Raw genomic sequence first — 21,546 nt, 5'->3', positions numbered from 1 at the left:
CATGCTTTGAGGATGTCAGGATACCTTTGTGGTCTTCTCCACTTCAATCCCATTGTGAAGCAGCTCCAGCACCATTTTGACATGGCCCTCCTTCGAAGCCAAGTGCAACCCGTTGAGTCCGTTCTGCCCACAAGAGGACAAACAAGAGCCATTTAAAACCTCATCTCTGTGAAGAGACGTGTCCACACCTCCGCCTCTGTCCCATCTCTCTGTCCTCTGACACTCAGAGAGAGAGAGAGATGAGCTAAAAATATCCAACTAAAGGACTGAAGTGAGCATGGTAGTGTGGCATCTCATTAAGCTTCGTGTGCGAAAAGCTACACGCACGCACGGGCCTCTTTGAGGAGGAGACACTGGTGGGAGGGGCTGACTGGTAACCAGGGCAACACTGTGTTCTAACAGTTACTGTGCATGGGGCCTGGACTGGCCATAGAGGGGGCTGTGTTCATGTAGCAAAAATGCGGACACCTCATACTGCATTTTTAGCAGATGTAGTGCAGCTGTGTGAGGCAGAGAGAGAGAGAGAGAGAGAGAGAGAGAGAGAGAGACTTTGCAGAGACTTCCAGAAAGATTAATGTTTAGGATTCTCAAAACTGCTACTGTGTCCGCTCATTTTTTTTGCATTGGCCGAGTGCAGATTTCCGAGGTGTCATGGGTACTACACAAGCAAATAGTGAAGTGCTGGATGTAATTTCACATGTAACACAACACAAGTTACAAATCAATGCTGTAGTGAGAATCCGCTTGAAGGAAACTAAATGTGTTAAGTGGGTCAGTTGTCCAGAACTCACTATTAATTTTCAAATTTTTTATTATTATTTATTTAGATTACATAACCTGTTATGTAATTAAATGTATCATCACACTAGCTTATGTTTTACCATTTTGAAATATATGCTGCTATACTACTTAGCACAGGGGTGCTATATACTTAATCACAGGCTCCAGTGTTTACCCATATAGTAATGAAATGATCTTCTATGGTTGAACAGAGAGGAGATAAACAGACCACTTTAGCATATTTCTTGACATGAAGGAAAAGCATTATTAACAGTGGCAAAATTCTCTGCTTCATCAAAACATTTGTGACTAATGCTTGTGTCAGGCAGCCCGGCCAGCAGCCAGCTCCAACATCACTCAAGGGTTCCTCTCACAATCAGGATACAGTCCCAGAAATAATAATGATCACTTCATACGCACCTACTGTGATAGTCATGAAGCTATAATAACCAGTGGTTTATTTGAATGCCATCCATTATACAGCCTTAAGCATTGCCTGTTAAGTCGTCATTCTAATCACTTCAGTTCTCTTCACTACAAAACATTTCATATCTTCTCAGACGATGTATTTCCTTTGTATGTTTGCTTTAATGGTAAACTGTTTGATTTAAGCCCTATAACCAATAGTTAGAATAAACTCTTCTGTGAATGATGCTCTGAGGTGCTGTAAAATTCAAGATGTGTGTGTGTGTGTGTGTGTGTGTGTGTGTGTGTGTGTGTGTGTGTGTGTGCGCGCTCAGGCTGCAGGCGTATGTGTGTGGGTGTTCATTTCCACTGATTTTAATGCTGGCAGCCAGCCAAACCCACACCAGCCCATTCACAAACCCACCTCCGAGCATTATGGGATGGGTATTGTTCAGCACCAGAATCAGTTATTCACAGCCTCAACCCTGTGTCAAGATGGCAGCACCAAGGCTATTGAGCAGGTCGTTAAAAGAAGACGTGCTGGTATTAATTACAACCATTTACTTATTACAGCACAGAACACATCACAGCAATGACAGACTAAACACAGCTGCTGGGACCCAGGAAATAAATAATATATGCATACACACACAATTGTTAAAGTATAGCAAATCAATAACTTGATATCACAGTATTTGAATATTCAAAGTGTTATTTGACTAAATTAAATGAGTTTAGGGCAAAGCTTTTATTGTCATCATTTGAACAGGCTGCTGATAAAATTCTTATTTCAGCCATTAGAACAGAGTGGTCACAAGACCAGAACCCCAGCTCGTTGGACGTCAGCTCCTACCTGATTGGCTGTGTTGATGTCGACTCCATTTTTGATAAGGTCCAGAACCTTGTCCAAATTACCTGAGCGTGTTGCACGCAAAAACCCGGTTGCTGCAATCGCCTGAACAAGACAGAGAGAAAGAGAGAGCAAAACAGAGAGAGAGAGAGGGAAAGAGAGGGAAAGAGAGAGGAATAAATGTACAAAGTGCAAAGCTTGTCTTGCTTATGTCACCTGTGTGGTAGAAGAATTGTTCATGCTGTTTGGATTTGCAGGCACAGTGAGTGGGAGCAGGGTGGTCTGAGGACAGCTGACACAGACACAACATGCTGGGATGTGTGTGAAGCATACATCAGACACAACATGGCACTCTCAGTTTACTCCTCAAGGGCCATACATACTGTGACTCAGAAGTCTCTTCAGTGTATTAACTTTCATGCAGTTAATAGAATATTCAGTTCTCAAGTTGAACATATGAGCTGTTGAACTCCAAAACTGAAATACATAGTAATTTACCAGCATCCTGTACATTCAAATTGTGGTTAATTTATCAATATCCATCAATACTGACTGTGCTAAAAATACATTCTTACATCCATCTGCATTACTTTATATGTTATAAAATAAGAACAGGATTTATTTCCCCTAAAATAAGCTGGCTAAGTATTTTAATTCCTCATTTTGTATTTTTCTTATGTTTTGTTTTTACATTCTTTTTACATGTAAACACACCTCACACCTGACAAACAACAAAGTCTCTTTTAAGACATTTATGCAACTGTACTCTCTTTCATCTCTCTCTCTCTCTCTCTCTCTCTCTCTCTCTCTCTACCGTTTGATCTCTGACTGCCTCATCTCTCAGGGGAACACTGGCGTGTGCCATCTAGCTTTCTTACTTTTTCATACTCCCTCTATTTTTCTTTCACATAAACTATTCAGACCATGTCATATATTGGAGAACCTTTCCAAAGAATCATACAGATAATCTGGCTTTCAGTCACAACTTCAGTTGGGGCCCATCATATCTTCTCTGAAATCCAGAGAAGACAGACCGATATGGAGATCATCGCTTTACCATGGCTTAAAAGCAGGCCTGAGCTGAGGTGTCTTCATTCATGTGCGTGTTTGGAATATTATTTAGACTTTTCCAATGCTGAACAGTTTTGGTATTATCAGATAAGGTTCTGGGCTGTCATACGCTCCTGTGAAGATGCACGCAGAACACTAAACAAAAGGGGTGCAAGTACTTTAGTAATCCTATTTCTCACACTTCTGCTGACAACAGAGCAAAAGCCATTGTTCATCACAGTGAGAGTACTCTGTGCGTGCCTGTGTTAGCACGTGTGCGCCATGATCAACTGCAATATATCTATTTCTGACATTTCCCCAGAAGCTACACCACAACTTCACTACAGAATATCATTTTAGTTCATTTCCTGCTGACTACTGGCTGAGATTGCCTTTTGCCTCTCTTTGGCTTATGAACAGGACCAAATGACCGCGATGTGTTCAGAATCACTGTGTGTAGTGACTGTGTACACTTATTTCATTGTAATCATATATTGAAAGCAGGACATAGTTGATTTCTACCACACAGCAGAAATTCATTAGCAAGAGAAGAAGAGATTAAGTCAATCTGTAGCGGGGGGACAATTAAGATGCCATGACCAAGAAAGATTATAGCGGGTAATGTGGGCAGGATGGGAGTACATGTCCATTTGTAGCTAATGTCATTAATGAATGTCACTAATGAGGTCCCAGAGCTAGTAGCTTTGATATGTTTGCTGTTTTCTGTCAGCAAAACCTTACACTGCTACATGCTGGACTTTGATAATTGTGTTGTTTTCTGTCTCCTTACACTGCTACAAATTGTATCAAAGTGCCTCTGGATGCAATATCAGTTTGAGACCTTTTTTATTCACAACAGTTTTATTAATTTCATTTTGGTTTTATTGTTATTTATATTATAATGCAGAATGGGTCATACTGAAGAAGCCAATGAATTTCAAGGTGACACTGTGATAGGAAGCCACTGTGATAGGAAGCCACTATGATAGGATGGCACGGTCATAGGAAGCCACTGTGATAGGATGGCACTGTGATAGGAACCCACTGTGATAGGATGGCACTGTGATAGGAACCCACTGTGATAGGATGGCACGGTCATAGGAAGCCACAGTGATAGGATGGCACTGTGATAGGAAGCCACTGTGATAGGAAGCCCCTGTGATAGGATGGCACTGTGATAGGAACCCACTGTGATAGGATGGCACTGTGATAGGAACCCACTGTGATAGGATGGCACGGTCATAGGAAGCCACTGTGATAGGATGGCACTGTGATAGGAAGCCACTGTGATAGGATGGCACTGTGATAGGAAGCCACTGTGATAGGAAGCCACTGTGATAGGATGGCACTGTGATAGGATGGCACTGTGATAGGAAGCCACTGTGATAGGATGGCACTGTGATAGGAAGCCACTGTGATATGATGGCACTGTTCTATTAGTCTGCACTGCTCTAGTCAAGGTGCTGTTATTGTGAAATGGAAGCATACAAGCATACAATGTATTCGTTTGCATTATGGCTTTATCATTATTAATATAAGTTTATTTTTCTGTGCCTTTTTACTTTCTCCTCAAATTCACTCTTTTTAGAGCAATATTAAACAAATTATTATAATTAGTATTCAGTATACTTAGTATTTTATTTTGATTATTCCCACACACAATATATCTTTCAATGGATGTATTAATGAATTAATTAAATAATTAATTACATTTGAGGTGCTGCCACATTTTTCTATCATATATATACAAATTGCTCTTAATTTACAACATCACAAGCATATGCTTGATTTACTGGAAATATGGCACTTAATTAATCATAGCACAGATTGACGGAGCTCCAAGCTTGCACATCAATCAGCAGGCTAAGCATGTATGAATCACTCACAAACAAGTGAATCACCATCATGAAATTAACGCAGTTCGATCTAAAAGCACTCATGTACAATATGTACGTGACAAATACAATATGGAGCTGTTAATATCAATTAACAAATGTCCAAAGAGGCTCAAAATAATATTAGTACAAAAGAGTAGGAGGCCACAAACACTACAGAGCTGAGTGGATGGATAAGAAGAAGTATAAAACCATAGCAACTATTTCCTAAATTTACCCCTGCACTATGTTCTGTGTTGAGATCAATATCCTCCTGCATGTGAATGGGTGTGACAGTGAAGTGGTTAACTGATCTTTTCATCAGTTATTTTCACATTAACCAAAACAATCAAATTCTGACTTATTTCATCAGCACTCTGCATTGCATGCCATCTTTCAGCTATGCATGTCTTTGTGTATGATACAAGGTTGTGTGTGGAGTATGGACACTGAGCATTAGGTCATGAAGTCTCCAGAACAGACATGTCTTTAGTTTCACATTGGCAAACTGATAACCTCTGACGCTGTCAATTTGGAAGAAATTAAACCAGCATTTTTTGCAAGCTTTTCTGACAAGGCAGTTATCAGCATATGCCTATGACACAAGTCAGCTAAGTATCTGTCCCCTTGTGAAGATTTGGGACAATGCCCATTTCGGTTTTCGTGCGGTTTGCACGTCCATGTCTGGGTCAGGCTGTCCCGATGTTTGTTGAGATGGAAGGGTAGGGTGAAGGGCTATATGGTCTTCCAATCGGATGTTTTTCAGAGGCACTCATTCACTCCACACAGAAATGTCTTGGTATGACCTGTAAATCACTGACAAGATGGCTGTGAAAGATACCATAGAAACCCACAAACATATGCATTTTCTGTGCTAATACCAAAAAAAAATAATATATGATAAACATTATATATACCAAGGTCTTCTGATGACATATTGCATTCTTGAAGGGTTGTTGCATTTCAAAGGGGAAGACTTCATTTCAAACACTACCCCATGTAACTCGAGTTACATTCGAGTTAGTTCAAGTCATGTAACCTTCATCACAGTGTCATGAGATGCATTGCATGGATGGATGGATGATGGATGGATGGATGGATGGATGGATGGATGGATGGATGGATGGATGGATAGATAGATAGATAGATAGATAGATAGATAGATAGATAGATAGATAGATAGATAGATAGATAGATAGATAGAAAGAGAGAGTTTATTGTCACATCATACAAGTGCAAAGTGAAATAACATCCCCTGGGACCAGTGTTAAGGTACCGACATCCAAATGACAATTGATAGAATTACATGTGATGAGCAGTAAAGCTGTGAATAAAGCTATGTCTCTAAACAGTTTGCAACTGATGTCTTTTTTTAAGTACACACACCCACACTAAATATAGCCTCATGTACGTCATGAACATCTCAGCTCCAGTAGAGAGAGCGTAATGTGTGTAATGTAGAGAAAGTGTAATGCACTTCGGCAATGAATCCTCCTGGGTTTACTTTCAGACCTATGTTTGCAAGAAATGGAGCTTAAATAGTTTCAGAGGCTCACACACACACACACACACACACACACACACACACACACACACACACACACACACACACACACACACACACACTGCTTCAAAGGCTATATATATGATTTTCCTGGGAAGATCAGCTTACCCCGTGTGCGGTAACCTATAGGAACAGACAACAGCAGAAGACAGAAACACAAACACAAAGTTTTCTGAACAACCGTAGACAAGGTCAGTGTTGTTGGCTCAGCTTTGCCAGTTTCCCTAGAAAATATGGAAGCCCAAAGGAATCTTGTATTGACCTAGACAGAATACACAATCAATTAAAATACCAAGAGGTACCCTTGAGTCAGGGTTGACCAAATATCAATGGGTCGCTTGTGTGTATGTACATAAGCGATTACGCAATTTTCGCCGCGCCTTGAAAGTGCCGTACAAGTGCTTTAATTCCACCTTGTATAGGTGTATGAACCCTGCAAACATGACTTTGTCGATCGCGCTGAAGCGCAGCGCGCGCGCGAAGTTACAAAATTCGAGAGGTGCACGACCGCGCGCAGCGACAATGCGCGCACGGGCGGAGCCTCAGCGATTGCGTCATTTTCGCCGCGCGGACCCTCGCCGCTCGCGGCGCGTCAATATTTAACTTAATTATGTTTATCATGCTGGAAAATATTGAAATGGACCTTGAAAGTTCCATACAAGTGCTTTAATTCCACCTTGTATAGGTGTATGAACCCTGCAAACATGACTTTGTCGATCGCGCTGAAGCGCAGCGCGCGCGCGAAAAATTCGAGAGGTGCACGACCGCGCGAGTCACTCGCGCACGGGCGGAGCCTCAGCGATTACGTAATTTTCGCCGCGCGGACCCTCGCGCCGCTCGCGGCGTGTCAATATTTAACTTAATTATGTTTATCATGCTGGAAAATATTGAAATGGACCTTGAAAGTTCCGTACAAGTGCTTTAATTCCACCTTGTATAGGTGTATGAACCCTGCAAACATGACTTTGTCGATCGCGCTGAAGCGCAGCGCGCGCGCGAAGTTACAAAATTCGAGAGGTGCACGACCGCGCGCAGCGACAATGCGCGCACGGGCGGAGCCTCAGCGATTGCGTCATTTTCGCCGCGCGGACCCTCGCCGCTCGCGGCGCGTCAATATTTAACTTAATTATGTTTATCATGCTGGAAAATATTGAAATGGACCTTGAAAGTTCCGTACAAGTGCTTTAATTCCACCTTGTATAGGTGTATGAACCCTGCAAACATGACTTTGTCGATTGCGCTGAAGCGCAGCGCGCGCGCGAAAAATTCGAGAGGTGCACGACCGCGCGAGTCACTCGCGCACGGGCGGAGCCTCAGCGATTACGTAATTTTCGCCGCGCGGACCCTCGCGCCGCTCGCGGCGTGTCAATATTTAACTTAATTATGTTTATCATGCTGGAAAATATTGAAATGGACCTTGAAAGTTCCGTACAAGTGCTTTAATTCCACCTTGTATAGGTGTATGAGCCCTGCAAACATGACTTTGTCGATCGCGCTGAAGCGCAGCGCGCGCGCGAAAAATTCGAGAGGTACACGACCGCGCGAGGCACTCGCGCACGGGCGGAGCCTCAGCGATTACGTAATTTTCGCCGCGCGGACCCTCGCGCCGCTCGCGGCGTGTCAATATTTAACTTAATTATGTTTATCATGCTGGAAAATATTGAAATGGACCTTGAAAGTTCCGTACAAGTGCTTTAATTCCACCTTGTATAGGTGTATGAACCCTGCAAACATGACTTTGTCGATCGCGCTGAAGCGCAGCGCGCGCGCGCGAAAAATTCGAGAGGTGCACGACCGCGCGAGGCACTCGCGCACGGGCGGAGCCTCAGCGATTACGTAATTTTCGCCGCGCGGACCCTCGCGCCAATCGCGGAGTGTCAATATTTAACTTAATTATGTTTATCATGCTGGAAAATATTGAAATGGACCTTGAAAGTGCCGTACAAGTGCTTTAATTCCACCTTGTATAGGTGTATGAACCCTGCAAACATGACTTTGTCGATCGCGCTGAAGCGCAGCGCGCGCGAAGTTACAAAATTCGAGAGGTGCACGACCGCGCGAGGCACTCGCGCACGGGCGGAGCCTCAGCGATTACGTAATTTTCGCCGCGCGGACCCTCGCGCCGCTCGCGGCGTGTCAATATTTAACTTAATTATGTTTATCATGCTGGAAAATATTGAAATGGACCTTGAAAGTGCCGTACAAGTGCTTTAATTCCACCTTGTATAGGTGTATGAACCCTGCAAACATGACTTTGTCGATCGCGCTGAAGCGCAGCGCGCGCGCGCGAAAAATTCGAGAGGTGCACGACCGCGCGAGGCACTCGCGCACGGGCGGAGCCTCAGCGATTACGTAATTTTCGCCGCGCGGACCCTCGCGCCAATCGCGGAGTGTCAATATTTAACTTAATTATGTTTATCATGCTGGAAAATATTGAAATGGACCTTGAAAGTGCCGTACAAGTGCTTTAATTCCACCTTGTATAGGTGTATAAACCCTGCAAACATGACTTTGTCGATCGCGCCTAAGCGCAGCGAGCGCGAAGTTGCAAAATTCGAGAGGTGCACGACCTCGTGCGCGAGTGCCCTCAGCGATTACGTAATTTTCGCCGCGTAGACCCTCGCGCCGCTCGCGGCGTGTCAATATTTAACTTAATTATGTTTATCATGCTGGAAAATATTGAAATGGACCTTGAAAGTGCCATACAAGTGCTTTAATTCCACCTTGTATAGGTGTATGAACCCTGCAAACATGACTTTGTCGATGGCGCTGAAGCGCGGCGTGCGCGCGAAGTTGCAAAATTCGAGAGGTGCACGACTGCGCGAGGCACTCGCGCACGGGCGGAGCCTCAGCGATTACGTCATTTTCGCCGCGCGGACCCTCGCCGCTCGCGGCGCGTCAATATTTAACTTAATTATGTTTATCATGCTGGAAAATATTGAAATGGACCTTGAAAGTGCCGTACAAGTGCTTTAATTCCACCTTGTATAGGTGTATGAACCCTGCAAACATGACTTTGTCGATCGCGCTGAAGCGCAGCGCGCGCGCGAAAAATTCGAGAGGTGCACGACCGCGCGAGGCACTCGCGCACGGGCGGAGCCTCAGCGATTACGTAATTTTTCGCCGCGCGGACCCTCGCGCCGCTCGCGGCGTGTCAATATTTAACTTAATTATGTTTATCATGCTGGAAAATATTGAAATGGACCTTGAAAGTGCCGTACAAGTGCTTTAATTCCACCTTGTATAGGTGTATGAACCCTGCAAACATGACTTTGTCGATCGCGCTGAAGCGGCGCGCGCGCGAAGTTGCAAAATTCGAGAGGTGCACGACCGCGCGAGGCACTCGCGCACGTGCGGAGCCTCAGCGATTACGTAATTTTCGCCGCGTGGACCCTCGCGCCGCTCGCGGCGTGTCAATATTTAACTTAATTATGTTTATCATGCTGGAAAATATTGAAATGGACCTTGAAAGTGCCGTACAAGTGCTTTAATTCCACCTTGTATAGGTGTATGAACCCTGCAAACATGACTTTGTCGATGGCGCTGAAGCGCGGCGCGCGCGCGAAGTTGCAAAATTCGAGAGGTGCACGACCTCGCGCAGCGACAGCGCGAGGCACTCGCGCACGGACGGAGCCTCAGCGATTACGTCATTTTCGCCGCGCGGACCCTCGCCGCTCGCGGCGCGTCAATATTTAACTTAATTATGTTTATCATGCTGGAAAATATTGAAATGGACCTTGAAAGTGCCGTACAAGTGCTTTAATTCCACCTTGTATAGGTGTATGAACCCTGCAAACATGACTTTGTCGATCGCGCTGAAGCCCAGCGCGCGCGAAGTTACAAAATTCGAGAGGTGCACGACCGCGCGAGGCACTCGCGCACGGGCGGAGCCTCAGCGATTACGTAATTTTCGCCGCGCGGACCCTAGCCGCTCGCGGCGCGTCAATATTTAACTTAATTATGTTTATCATGCTGGAAAATATTGAAATGGACCTTGAAAGTGCCGTACAAGTGCTTTAATTCCACCTTGTATAGGTGTATGAACCCTGCAAACATGACTTTGTCGATCGCGCTGAAGCCCAGCGCGCGCGCGAAGTTACAAAATTCGAGAGGTGCACGACCGCGCGAGGCACTCGCGCACGGGCGGAGCATCAGCCACAGCGGAGCCACAGCGATTACGTCATTTTCGCCGCGCGGACCCGCGAGCGGCGCGTCGAGTATAAACTAGGCTTAACTTTTGTTAGCAATATATATTACTGATGCACATGTGTCTAATTCTTGAAGGATTTACATTTACATTACATTTAGAGCATTTAGCAGACACTCTCATCCAGAGCAACTTATGAAGTGCACACTAGTGATCACTAGGGGGCTGTGGTAGCCTAGTGCCAGGGGAGCAGTGGAGGTTAAGTGCCTTGCTCAAGGGCAATTCAGTCATGGCCTTGGGCCTGGGAATCAAACCCAAAACCCTCTGGTCACAAGTAAAATGCATGTAAATATCTGCATGTAATGTTTTCAGAATGTATTTTAATTTTGTATGTATCCTTATCTTAATTTTGGTAAGATTAAGATTACTTTGTATTTGGAGTTTTTACTTTGAAGTCAATAATGTTATGTTATATTTAAATATTTGTGATAAGAACCATTCCATTCCAAAAAGCCACCCTGGTCAGAGAGCTAGTGACTGGTCAGATGAAGGGTGCACTCTTCCTATCTATGGTTGAAGAATTACACATTTTATTTCATAAATGTTGTGATGTATTTCAGCAAAAAAGGTGTCACACACCTGCACACATTGAGTGGCACTCTGAATACACCAATCACATTCCCTAATCACTAGTCCATAAACAAGTGTCATTAACACCTCTCCCTGGTTTACTGCTCCTTAAACATGCTTGCAGGTCCCCAGCTACTCGCTCGGTGAGTTTGTTCTCTTTGGTTTTTAAATAATCTCCCACTTGTTGCTCCACTCACACCTCACTCCCTGAACCCAGAACCATGTCAAAAAAGGCAGATCAAGTTCAAAGGTCTAGTAGCTAAGGTTTAAAATAACAACAACGTAATTATGGATACGGATAATTACTATTATTATTAATACTCGGATTATTGGTGAAGGCGTCTTAAGTGATTATTAACAATAAGTGAGACGTCTGAGAAATCTGCCTGAGCCAGGGAGGGATATCAATATGTACAGTTACTATTTCTAACTGAAAAGAATTGGTTCTTGGTATATGGCCTTAAGAAGCCTAGAGTGGCAGTGCTATATTTGTATAAGTATTTTATTAAGGAAAGACAACTGTGTCACAAAGGAAATTTCACCCAAGAAATTAAAAACACAAAGCACTCAATAACTAAAACCAAAAAAAGAGCAAACAAATAGAAACTGGGAGCATCAGTACCGTAGCAGGGCCAAGCCTGTTACCACTGTGAGCGACCACAAATCAGGCACATTAGTGTAAGCTAATATTGCACGTAAAATGATTCAGAATTCACAAATACGTACCCAGCACCCATTAGGAGCTTCTCCATGGATAACTACACCAACCACTGCTTAGTGTGCAGTAAATCAAAGACAAGCTAAACAACTTTGAAGTAGAAATAAGATGCAAAGCATACATGTGCCACAGCTACAGACCTGCAGCAGTAATGACTCCGCCCACATTACTGTGCTATCAGTAATTAAGGTGTCTGATGCTGTCACTGCAGGGGACCTGCTGCTTTGATGGAGACATTAGCCCTATCCGGACGGGATTCGTTTCTCAGGGGGTCCTGGGGTAATTTTCTCTTTTACGGGGGTTCCTCTGTGATTTTAATCCCGTCCGGAACGAGCATGTCCGTGTTTTTCTCAGACGTCCTCAGAGAAAATTACAGGCGGAATTACCTACTGTTTTTCGCTGTACTCCGTGGTCGTCTGGTAATTTTAGTCCCGTCCGGATCCACATGTCTGAGTTTATACATGCAGACATCACCTCGCGTTTAATAAAACAGCTATATGTCCACTGCCACGCACCGTAGTTACACGTTGGGCGCGCGTTTTCACGGAGATCCACGTAAAGACAGCGGCGAGCGAAAATGGATTTACTGGATTTTTTAATGGATTTATTTTATTTTATTTAACGGATTTATTTAGCTATTTACATTCATTAGCGATTTTTTATAATGTGTTTTCTGTATTGGTTTAACAAAATAGCTTAACTTAAACGGAGATCTTAAATGCTGAACTGAACAGTAGTAAAGTTAAAAGTTAAAAAGGAATCATCAGAGTTGGCAGTGTGACATTATTAAACATGCTATCACGTGACAAGGCGATGTCATGTGACCGAGAAAGGCAAAAACTCACGGGTCCTCCTGTTTTTTCAATTGCTGTCCGGATGCAAGAGTTTTATCACTGAGTACAAGGGTGAAATATTTTTCACAGACGTCCCCCTGAAAAACTAATCCCGTCCGGATAGGGCTATCACTCTCAACACATCACGTTCTTGGTACAGAAAAGAAACTCCTCAGGTGTAAATCAGGCAATGCTCTTTCCAGTGGAGCATTTACACCAAGCCAGGGGACCAAGCGAACGTAAGTTGTTGAGCGGGGGGGGGGGGGGGGGGGGGGGATGTTGGCGACGAACGTAAGTTGTTGAGCGGGGGGGACGTTTGGTCACCCATATATATATGCTTGTAGATGCTATATTTCAGATGGGGTGAATATAAATCTGGGGGGGATTTGTCCCCCCCCCCCGTCCCCAGTGCCATCTGCGCCCCTGCACCAAGCAGCCCTCTTAATTAATAAAATGATCAAGGAGCAATCCGACCACGCCCAAAGTTGTATAAGCTACCCAGGAGACGTTAACCCTTTATATGCCACACCAGCAATTACAATCACCCTGCCTTCATTCAAGCTATAATTTCTTCTCTCCCTCTTTATTTCCACTGTTCTCTCACTTCTGTCAACCTTACTTTTTCATCTCGTTCCCTCTATCTTTTCTTTTAATAGACCATAAAACGTCTCATTTACATGAGGGTATCTTCATGAGGACTGCACAAGGCCTTGCTTCTAAGAGTGCTGGGTAGAACACTCTTGATTATCTTAATTACTTAATTAATGTCCTTCTCCATACCTTTCCAGGAAATTAGTCCCTCACATGTTACTGCTGATCTTCACCTTTACCAATACACTCTTGGAACAGGCTGAATGGGGCAGGATTTACTAGTATTGAGATTCAGGTCTAAGTTGTATGGGAGAGACTATTTGGCAGGACTTATAGACTCTTAAGGTACGGTGGTAGTGATGCTGTTATATTTCATTCAAATATAATTTTTCAAATGTACTTCACTTTATTTATAGTACTGTGTTTGATTACTGTTCCCCAGAACCAGAGAAAATGCTTGATGCCACAAAGATTTTTTCTAAGGATTTAGGGAAACCCCAAAAGTGGGAGACACCTGCTCTTACAACATGACTGGTCCATTCTAGGTTGGTCTTCATGATCTCAACACATCAGTGTCCCAGAGTTATGACTCAGTCTGTATTCCTGTTTTAGCTCCCTAGCTGTGCATATAGACGCACGAGTTGGACCCCCAGGTGTGTGTCCCATGAATCAACCAACAGCCTTGAAGCATCACGGGTTGGTAGTGATGGAGTGCTATCAAATTTCCCAGGGAACCTCACTTGGCCGGGACATTGCTCCTCTGTTATATTTATACCAGGGGTTGCTATATTTGTCTCTAATCCCTGACGTGGTCCCTAACGGACCATGAGGAAAGTCCTTGAGGAAAACATTCAGTCAAAAAAATTAATTCAGGGCTTACACCAGGAGATCTGCCTACAGGGAACATGCTTTAGATGACCCATGGTCCTCAAAAGTGTGCGGTAGCAAGGTGGGACATGTTCTCTTCTCTGGTGGTGATGCACCAGCTCTTCATAGTGACAACATCACTGATTTGGTTGAACATATGAGAAATGTTGTGTCTGCTTGCTACATTTTATTGGTTATCTGTGATATATTAGTCATCCTTTGTTACCCTGCTCATCACATATGATGATAACCTTAATGATATCGACTATGAGGGTCTGCTCACATATCCAGGTGACTATGTTCCACCGTGTCTTATTTCTTTATAATGATGAATTAGTTAACCAGTGTTTTGTAGAAAAAAATATACAGACTGAAAAAAAGAAACAAAAATTTTGTTTTACTCATTTAGGGAGGGAATGTTATAATATTGATAGTTTTTTCATATATTAAAAATATTTTTTTTCTCAAATTACACACTTTGTGTTTATAATTCATTTATGTTAAGCATTAGGAAAGGAGTACATCACTCTGGAACAGAGATAACGCAAGGATTGAGAGCCCCTGAAGTCACCTGTTTGTAACTGGGCAGAAATGTCAATTGTATATCATGGGTCTCTTATTGTGGAAAATTGGTTTGGTCTTTGCTCTGATGGCCAATGAAGAGCAACCTTCACTGTTCAGGTCTGAAGTGCCTTCACAGGAGATGGTTTATGCTAAATAAACACTTCTCTAAGGCTTCACTAACATACAAACAGGCTTTGTATTGGTTCATCAAGTCTTGACTTATTGAGAAACCCTAACATTCACCACATGACTCACAAAGTGAAAAATTTGTGGGCAATGTCCTGCTCTGCTGTGACATTGACTCGATGACTCTGAAATCACACCAGGAATCAAGAAGCAGGACTGTAAAAGCTCTCCAAAGCTGACACATGCAAGTGTGCTCCTTGCACACACACCAACACACCCACTGCATTCAGTATGATCCAAAAAAAGAAATAAAATTGAAGTAAAATGAAATTACAATCCTACACATTGCAAAAGTAAGCATAAATACCGCTGACTGTGTATGGCAATAAATATGCACTGGATATTGGATAGAAATGTAAAAAACACTCTACTTCAAGGAGCTGAGTCATTAACTCATGTTGTAAACAAACGCACACACACACACACACACACACACACACATATTGCATAACTCCCTAGTCCTTCTGCCACCATGTACACCGTAACATATGTCTCAGACTGCATGCGTGTTTACACTAAAGGACGCTGAAGTACACACTAACTAAACAGATGCACCAACACACGGGCACATGCACCACAGGCACACACTGGCGTGGCACTTAAATATATTATTTTGTCATGTATATGCACACAGCTTTGTCGCCGTGCAGAGGTATCGTATAACAGTGCGGTGTTAACACGGGTGACGTGCATGCCCTTTAAAAGAAGTGAAACCTTCCATAAAGCCTCAGTGGACTGTTCAGTGGAGGACAGCCTTGTTAGCACCTCCTCAGACCTGCTCCTGAAGCTATAGAGGAGATGAGAGGGATGGATTGGGCAACTCTGGCTGATGGATAGACCACTAACGGAGACACACTGTGGAGTGTTTGTCAGAGTCACTGCTAGAGGATTGCAACATCTAACGCACTGCACAACATTCCTTTACACCCAACATCTACAATAAAAACTAACTCTTTTTACTGAGCAGAGTGAAAACATCACCACCAATATACAGTGGAGTGCTGTACTCAGTGTGACATGCAAATATGACGTGTGGTGTGTGGTAAGGAGAGATTTTTGGGTTGTTGGGGGTAAGGGAGGATTAGGGACGACCCTAGACGTCTCCCACAGGCTGGGTGTGTGGCTGTTTCTGCGGAGATGCACTAATGCTCCTGCAGGGTTCTGCTTCACCACGCGGGGTCTCCTGTCTCCCTGGGCAGGGGTCACACATGCACAGCTGCACACACCCAGAAAAGGTTAACGAGCGAGCCAAAGCACTTCGCATGAATAGACAGCCGCAATTAAACATTCACATGCAGGTATGACTGCCATCTGGATGCAATTCTCCCAGGTTTGTAATAAAATGTACGCACATCAAAGCCAGACAGTCTACTGTATGTATGTGCCACAGCAATGTGTTTGGTTTGAATGAACGTTTAATTAAACGGGTTTGTTGGTGGAAAAAATGTTGGCTAATGTTCAGGAAGATCATGGTGTTAGCAACACTAGTGCTGTGGGTTTGAGTCACAGAGCATTAATACTGATCAATAGTAAGTCACATTGGTAAAGGGGTACTCCCAAATTCTGTAGGAGGGAATCACAAAAATGTCTTTGTAATTCTTCATGCAGGTTGTAAACCTTTATTTATTTTGATTTATCTATATCTATGTACCTTATCCAAATTACAGTAACCAGAAACAAAGTTTGCCTTTTTTTTTAATGTGCAGTTTTTAAAAATGTATTTTCCTAATTAGGAACGGCTTATGTGCTCAAAAGATCAAAACCTCATCCTCGCAAGACTAATCCCCTCTGGTCACTTCCATATCATTTTGCAGATCCATTTGTCCTTGTGTACACTGGCCAATGGGTAAATAATATGGACAGGTGGACCCAATGACAAGGAAGCACTACAGCAGTTAGGGTCTCTTTGAGCTGGAATCTTCTGTAAAAGCCTTCGACACTTGGGATAAATGCGGAGGAGTGAAGCAGGATTAGGAGTGAGTCAGAGCTGAAGTGATCAGGTTTCATCATCTAGAAGAGGTTTCATCATCTAGAGGAGCACTCCCGACAGCACAGGCCACACAACTCAGTCTTGCTCCTTGAAGCGACAGAGCCAGCCAGGATGGAGACCTGAACAGTGCCCCTCCATTTTCTAAAGAGAAACAACTACACAGAGACATGCTGAAACGGTGATGGAAGACGGCTGCTAAACGGATACACAGACATAGCCAGAACTGAACTACCGCCTGCATTGTTGAACTGAGACTCGCAGGGTTCAGTTCACATCCACACTGTTGAATCAACACCTACTGTTGGATACAGACAGTAAGCTTTAATTAATAAATGGACGTCGATTATTTCCAGCCCATTAAACTGTCAGACAAATTCTGCCACATGTCAAACCCGGTGAGACAGAGGAGCTGTGGTAAAGTCTACAGACAAACCGACTGACAGACAGACATTCAGCCAGAGGGGACAGCACTGTAGTGACCAAAGAAATGGTGAAGTGTAGCAGTGCCTGTCAATGTAGTCAAGCTCCAATTGTATTGTTTATAAAAACAACAAAGTGAGGGGAGCAAACCTAAACAAACCAGGCCACAGACCTCATCACAGTAGTGTGTCTCTAGCATCACACAGCCTACTGGAAAAGAGACAGTTTAAGTAGGCTACACATAATGAGACAGGTGCACCCAACTGAATCCCATGTTGATTCACTCTCCACCTCGCTATTAATGCTTGATCACGCCCTCAACACTTTCACCTTCTCCCTTTCCTTAAAGGCCTTCTGTTCTTGCTATTACAAGGGACAGTATCTGGCCAGTCATCTGGTGCAGGGTGGTGTACTGCAGGCTCAGAGCTAAGCAGACACTCAACGAGAGGGCCGTGAAGCAGGAGTCTCATCAGGCTCGATGCATGACAGTGTCTGCCAGGCATCAATAATCTGTAACAGAGACACAGTCAGAATAGCAGCTGACCTGGGTGAAACACAGAGAGAGCCAGCACTGCACCTGCTGTGTCTGTGTGCAGCATCTTTAGGCTTTTTCTTCACGCCGATGGTCTTTATTGGACAGCTTAAGGCATGCTTCACTTTACTGTCGCTTTGGATGCTGCTGACAGTTAGCCTCATTCCCCGTTGTATCTCAGACACATTATTTTATAGCCAAAGGCGACGTCGCACAGAGCACCTTTACTCTCTCAATCTCTCCTTTCCTATTCCTTTGCATCTCACATACACACGCCTTTAAACAAAAGCACTATTTATTCCTTCTCAGTCTCTATCTGTTCCATCTTCATCATCAAAGTACAAGATTCAACAAAGTAAAAAATCTGAGTAAGAAAAGCCTCGGTTTATTTCCTTATCTTATAATCATCCAGCATCCTCCCTACACACGAACACAAAGACAGAACCAGACAGACACAAGCCCCAGACAGATGGAAAAATGTAGGAAAAATGCCCCAATGAAACGAGTCAGACCAATATGAATATTTTTACGTTTATTTTTCACTCTTACTAATAGGTTTTTGACAGTAGTCTGTGATTTTATATACTTTACGCTTTATATTGCTTTTACTTGCTTACTTACTATAACTATAGCGCAGCGTATGCTGGGGAGTGAGGCAGACACAAATGCTGAGGAGAGCGAGATTTAATAAATGGAATTCCACACTCAGGGTCAAACAGGAAGGCATTGGTCAAATCCGATAAGGAGTCAGAACATGAAACACGGAGAGGCATAACAACACAGAGTACAACAAGGGACGAAGGCACTGAACGATATACCTAAACAAAACACGGGTAGAACGCATAGACACACCAGGATACAGAAATACAGGGCGACTGGGCAGTGAAACGAGATGAACTCACAGACCAGGAGTCACAGAACAATGAACAAAACAACCGACAACGGGCTGAAACACAGGGTTATACGCAGAACTAAACTTGACACAGGTGGAGACAGTGACGACATAGGCGTGGCAGACAGAGGGATACTATGGTAACAGACAAGCAGGGAACAACACAGACACGAGGAGCAGGAACCCGAAGTGACAGCTAGAGAGGGGGGCGTAGCCCTACGTGACATCAACATAGAGTAAAAAATCCAGGGTTCCACCTCAACAAACAAAATAACATCATTACTACCCCGAACCTGAAAACACAAGCCTTCCTCATCTGGGTTGGAGATACCATTAAAAAATATCTTGTTGGCTATAGGAAACATGTTGGGGGACTTGAGGGAGTCAATTGTGTGAACACCCAAATAGAAAAGCAGTCATTATGCAGTGTGCATCCCACCACAGATAATGCCCCAGCACACGTACAGAAATGATGGTGGAGACATTTCTGCAGACAGAATTTGTCACTGGAGACCAAGGTAATCACAACAATCCTTGCAGCGTCTCCCACCAGCCTCCCATATCGCCTGTAATCAACAATTACCACATTGTGAACTTATTATGGTGTCTGTAGCTCATAAATACAGAGCTGGAGAAGGACTCAGCTGAGCCTCAGCACCCCAATCTCACTCTGACTCAAGGTAAAAGCCTTTCCTCTGACTCCCTACATCTTCCTGTGTCTTGCTGAAACAGTGATGTGCGCTCGTATAAATACAACCACGATTAATGTTGTTAAACTGGGCATTAAAGAAAATAAGATACTGAGCGATGTGCCGAATCTCCTACAGATTCACAGTTTCTTCCTTATGAAGCTTTATTAACAAGTTGAATTTATATTTTTTTACCTTATTGTGACACCGACCTTATTTTTTCTTGGCTGTGTAGACACAGACACAGAATTTCGGATCAAATTCAAGGTAGGCTAAAGATTTGCATAACCAGACTAAAGTGAGGTAAAGATGTGGTTGCTGGTGATTTACTAGATATTTCGGGAATTTTTTCACTTCAATCCAAACTGGAGCAATATACCAAAACTCAGTAGTGCTCAGAGCAAAGAAAATGCACAGTGTGGCCACAAATGAATGTGCCTACAATGCCAAAGACATCTAAGGTCCACCTGACAACTCTTGTACAGAAAAAGAAATTAGCGCTGCAGAGAGCAGTGGTGTAGACTGCAGTAACATCACCGTACAGTATTTAAACCTTTGTAGGTATCTCATGGTATAATGTAATGCGCAAAGGTGGACATTCCAGCTTCAGAAAGTAAAACTCTGTCCCAGGATTTTAAGCTTGCTGGATTTTCTAATTAGTGCCAGATAAAATTTGTGGAATCAACACAATCCAGGAAGCCTGAGCAAAATCTTGGTGAAGAATTTTACCCTGGAAAGTCCACTTCTGGTTATGTGTTTGAGTTGAATTAGCCTTTATTTTACCCTTCTAGCTCATGGTTCTATGTACGGTCTTGGTGTAACATACATAAAGCATTTATCATTATATGTTGTATTATGAATAATTCTCCCACTTTCTGTGTAATCAGTAAAGGGTGTTGTCTGCAAATAATTATTATCCCTTATATAAGTTTGACTGAACAAATGAGGTTTGAAATGCTTATAAATCTCCCTCCCTGTATTTGAGACTGATAGTTCAGCTGCTTTCATAACATTGATGTATAACTGCAAAAAAATTGTAATGCAAAAATAAACAATATTGCCAGTTCTAAAGAGTGATGACACTGACGTTCTTCTCAAAATGCAAGCAACACAGCACAGGATTAAAATGACATCATCGTTGTCAAAAGTTCACACACAAATAAATCGCTCCCATCGTGGGTTTTCAGCTACCTATTTCCAGTCTTCCATAACAACTTCACCCCAGCCTTCCACATTTCTCCTGTTCCCACTGCACCAGTGAACCAGACGTCTGTATTTCTAGATGGTCTGACTCAGCCTCTTCGTTTCAGCACCTCTTGGTTCAGGGACAGCACCCTCACAGCCTTCATGACGTGAGACCAGACTTTCCGGAAACGAAACTGATTCCACCATAACTTTCCTTTCTTCCCTTTATCTGCCATTTAGAACAATTTCTGAGCCTGAATCTCTAGGCGGACCATTAACACAGCTGTTATGTCTGTTCTCTTAAAGAAAGGATCCAACAACTTGCCATAGTTATTTCTGTCACTGATTAGAACAGATAAGTTGTATGCAAAAGTCTTTTACATATCACATACCCATCTGATCAGATTATATATCTATCTTTAAAAATGCATTGAAAGCGTTTAATTGGCTATACTATAGGTATATAGGGTTGGTCTACATTTCAATTTCATTAATATGATTAAAATATTATGCTATAGCCCAATAGCACTGATTTTGACCAATCAAGCATGCTCACAGCCTTTTACTTAGAAAGATGGACTTGTCATGGCTGTCCCTTAATGTTTCACTTTATCTTAGCTCAGACACTCTAGCCATAAGAGGTAATAAATATCATCATATCTTTATATGCAAATGACATTCTGTTATTCACAGATAGACAAAACATTATTGGAATACATTGAAATAAATTAAATGCTGACCCTTCTCTATAGGACATTGCCATAAAACCTTTCAACATC

At 43.1% G+C, this 21,546-nt stretch overlaps 1 protein-coding gene across 1 annotated transcript in view; it reads right to left on the bottom strand.

Moving 5' to 3' along the window:
* ank1b (ankyrin 1, erythrocytic b) overlaps positions 1 to 21,546 on the bottom strand; it is a 101,579-nt gene that overhangs the window by 27,390 nt on the left and 52,643 nt on the right. Inside the window, exons 2-3 of the mRNA XM_076979572.1 lie at positions 2,039 to 2,140; positions 25 to 123 (exon numbers count right to left, since the gene is read on the bottom strand). Coding sequence (XP_076835687.1) covers positions 25 to 123; positions 2,039 to 2,140 — 201 coding nt within the window. The remainder of the gene's footprint in view (positions 1 to 24; positions 124 to 2,038; positions 2,141 to 21,546) is intronic.

The sequence above is a fragment of the Brachyhypopomus gauderio genome, chromosome 18, assembly GCF_052324685.1.
Source record: "Brachyhypopomus gauderio isolate BG-103 chromosome 18, BGAUD_0.2, whole genome shotgun sequence".
NCBI classification, from domain to species: domain Eukaryota; kingdom Metazoa; phylum Chordata; class Actinopteri; order Gymnotiformes; family Hypopomidae; genus Brachyhypopomus; species Brachyhypopomus gauderio.
Note: the sequence above shows the minus strand (reverse complement) of the source record. Positions and strands in the feature narration are given on the sequence as shown.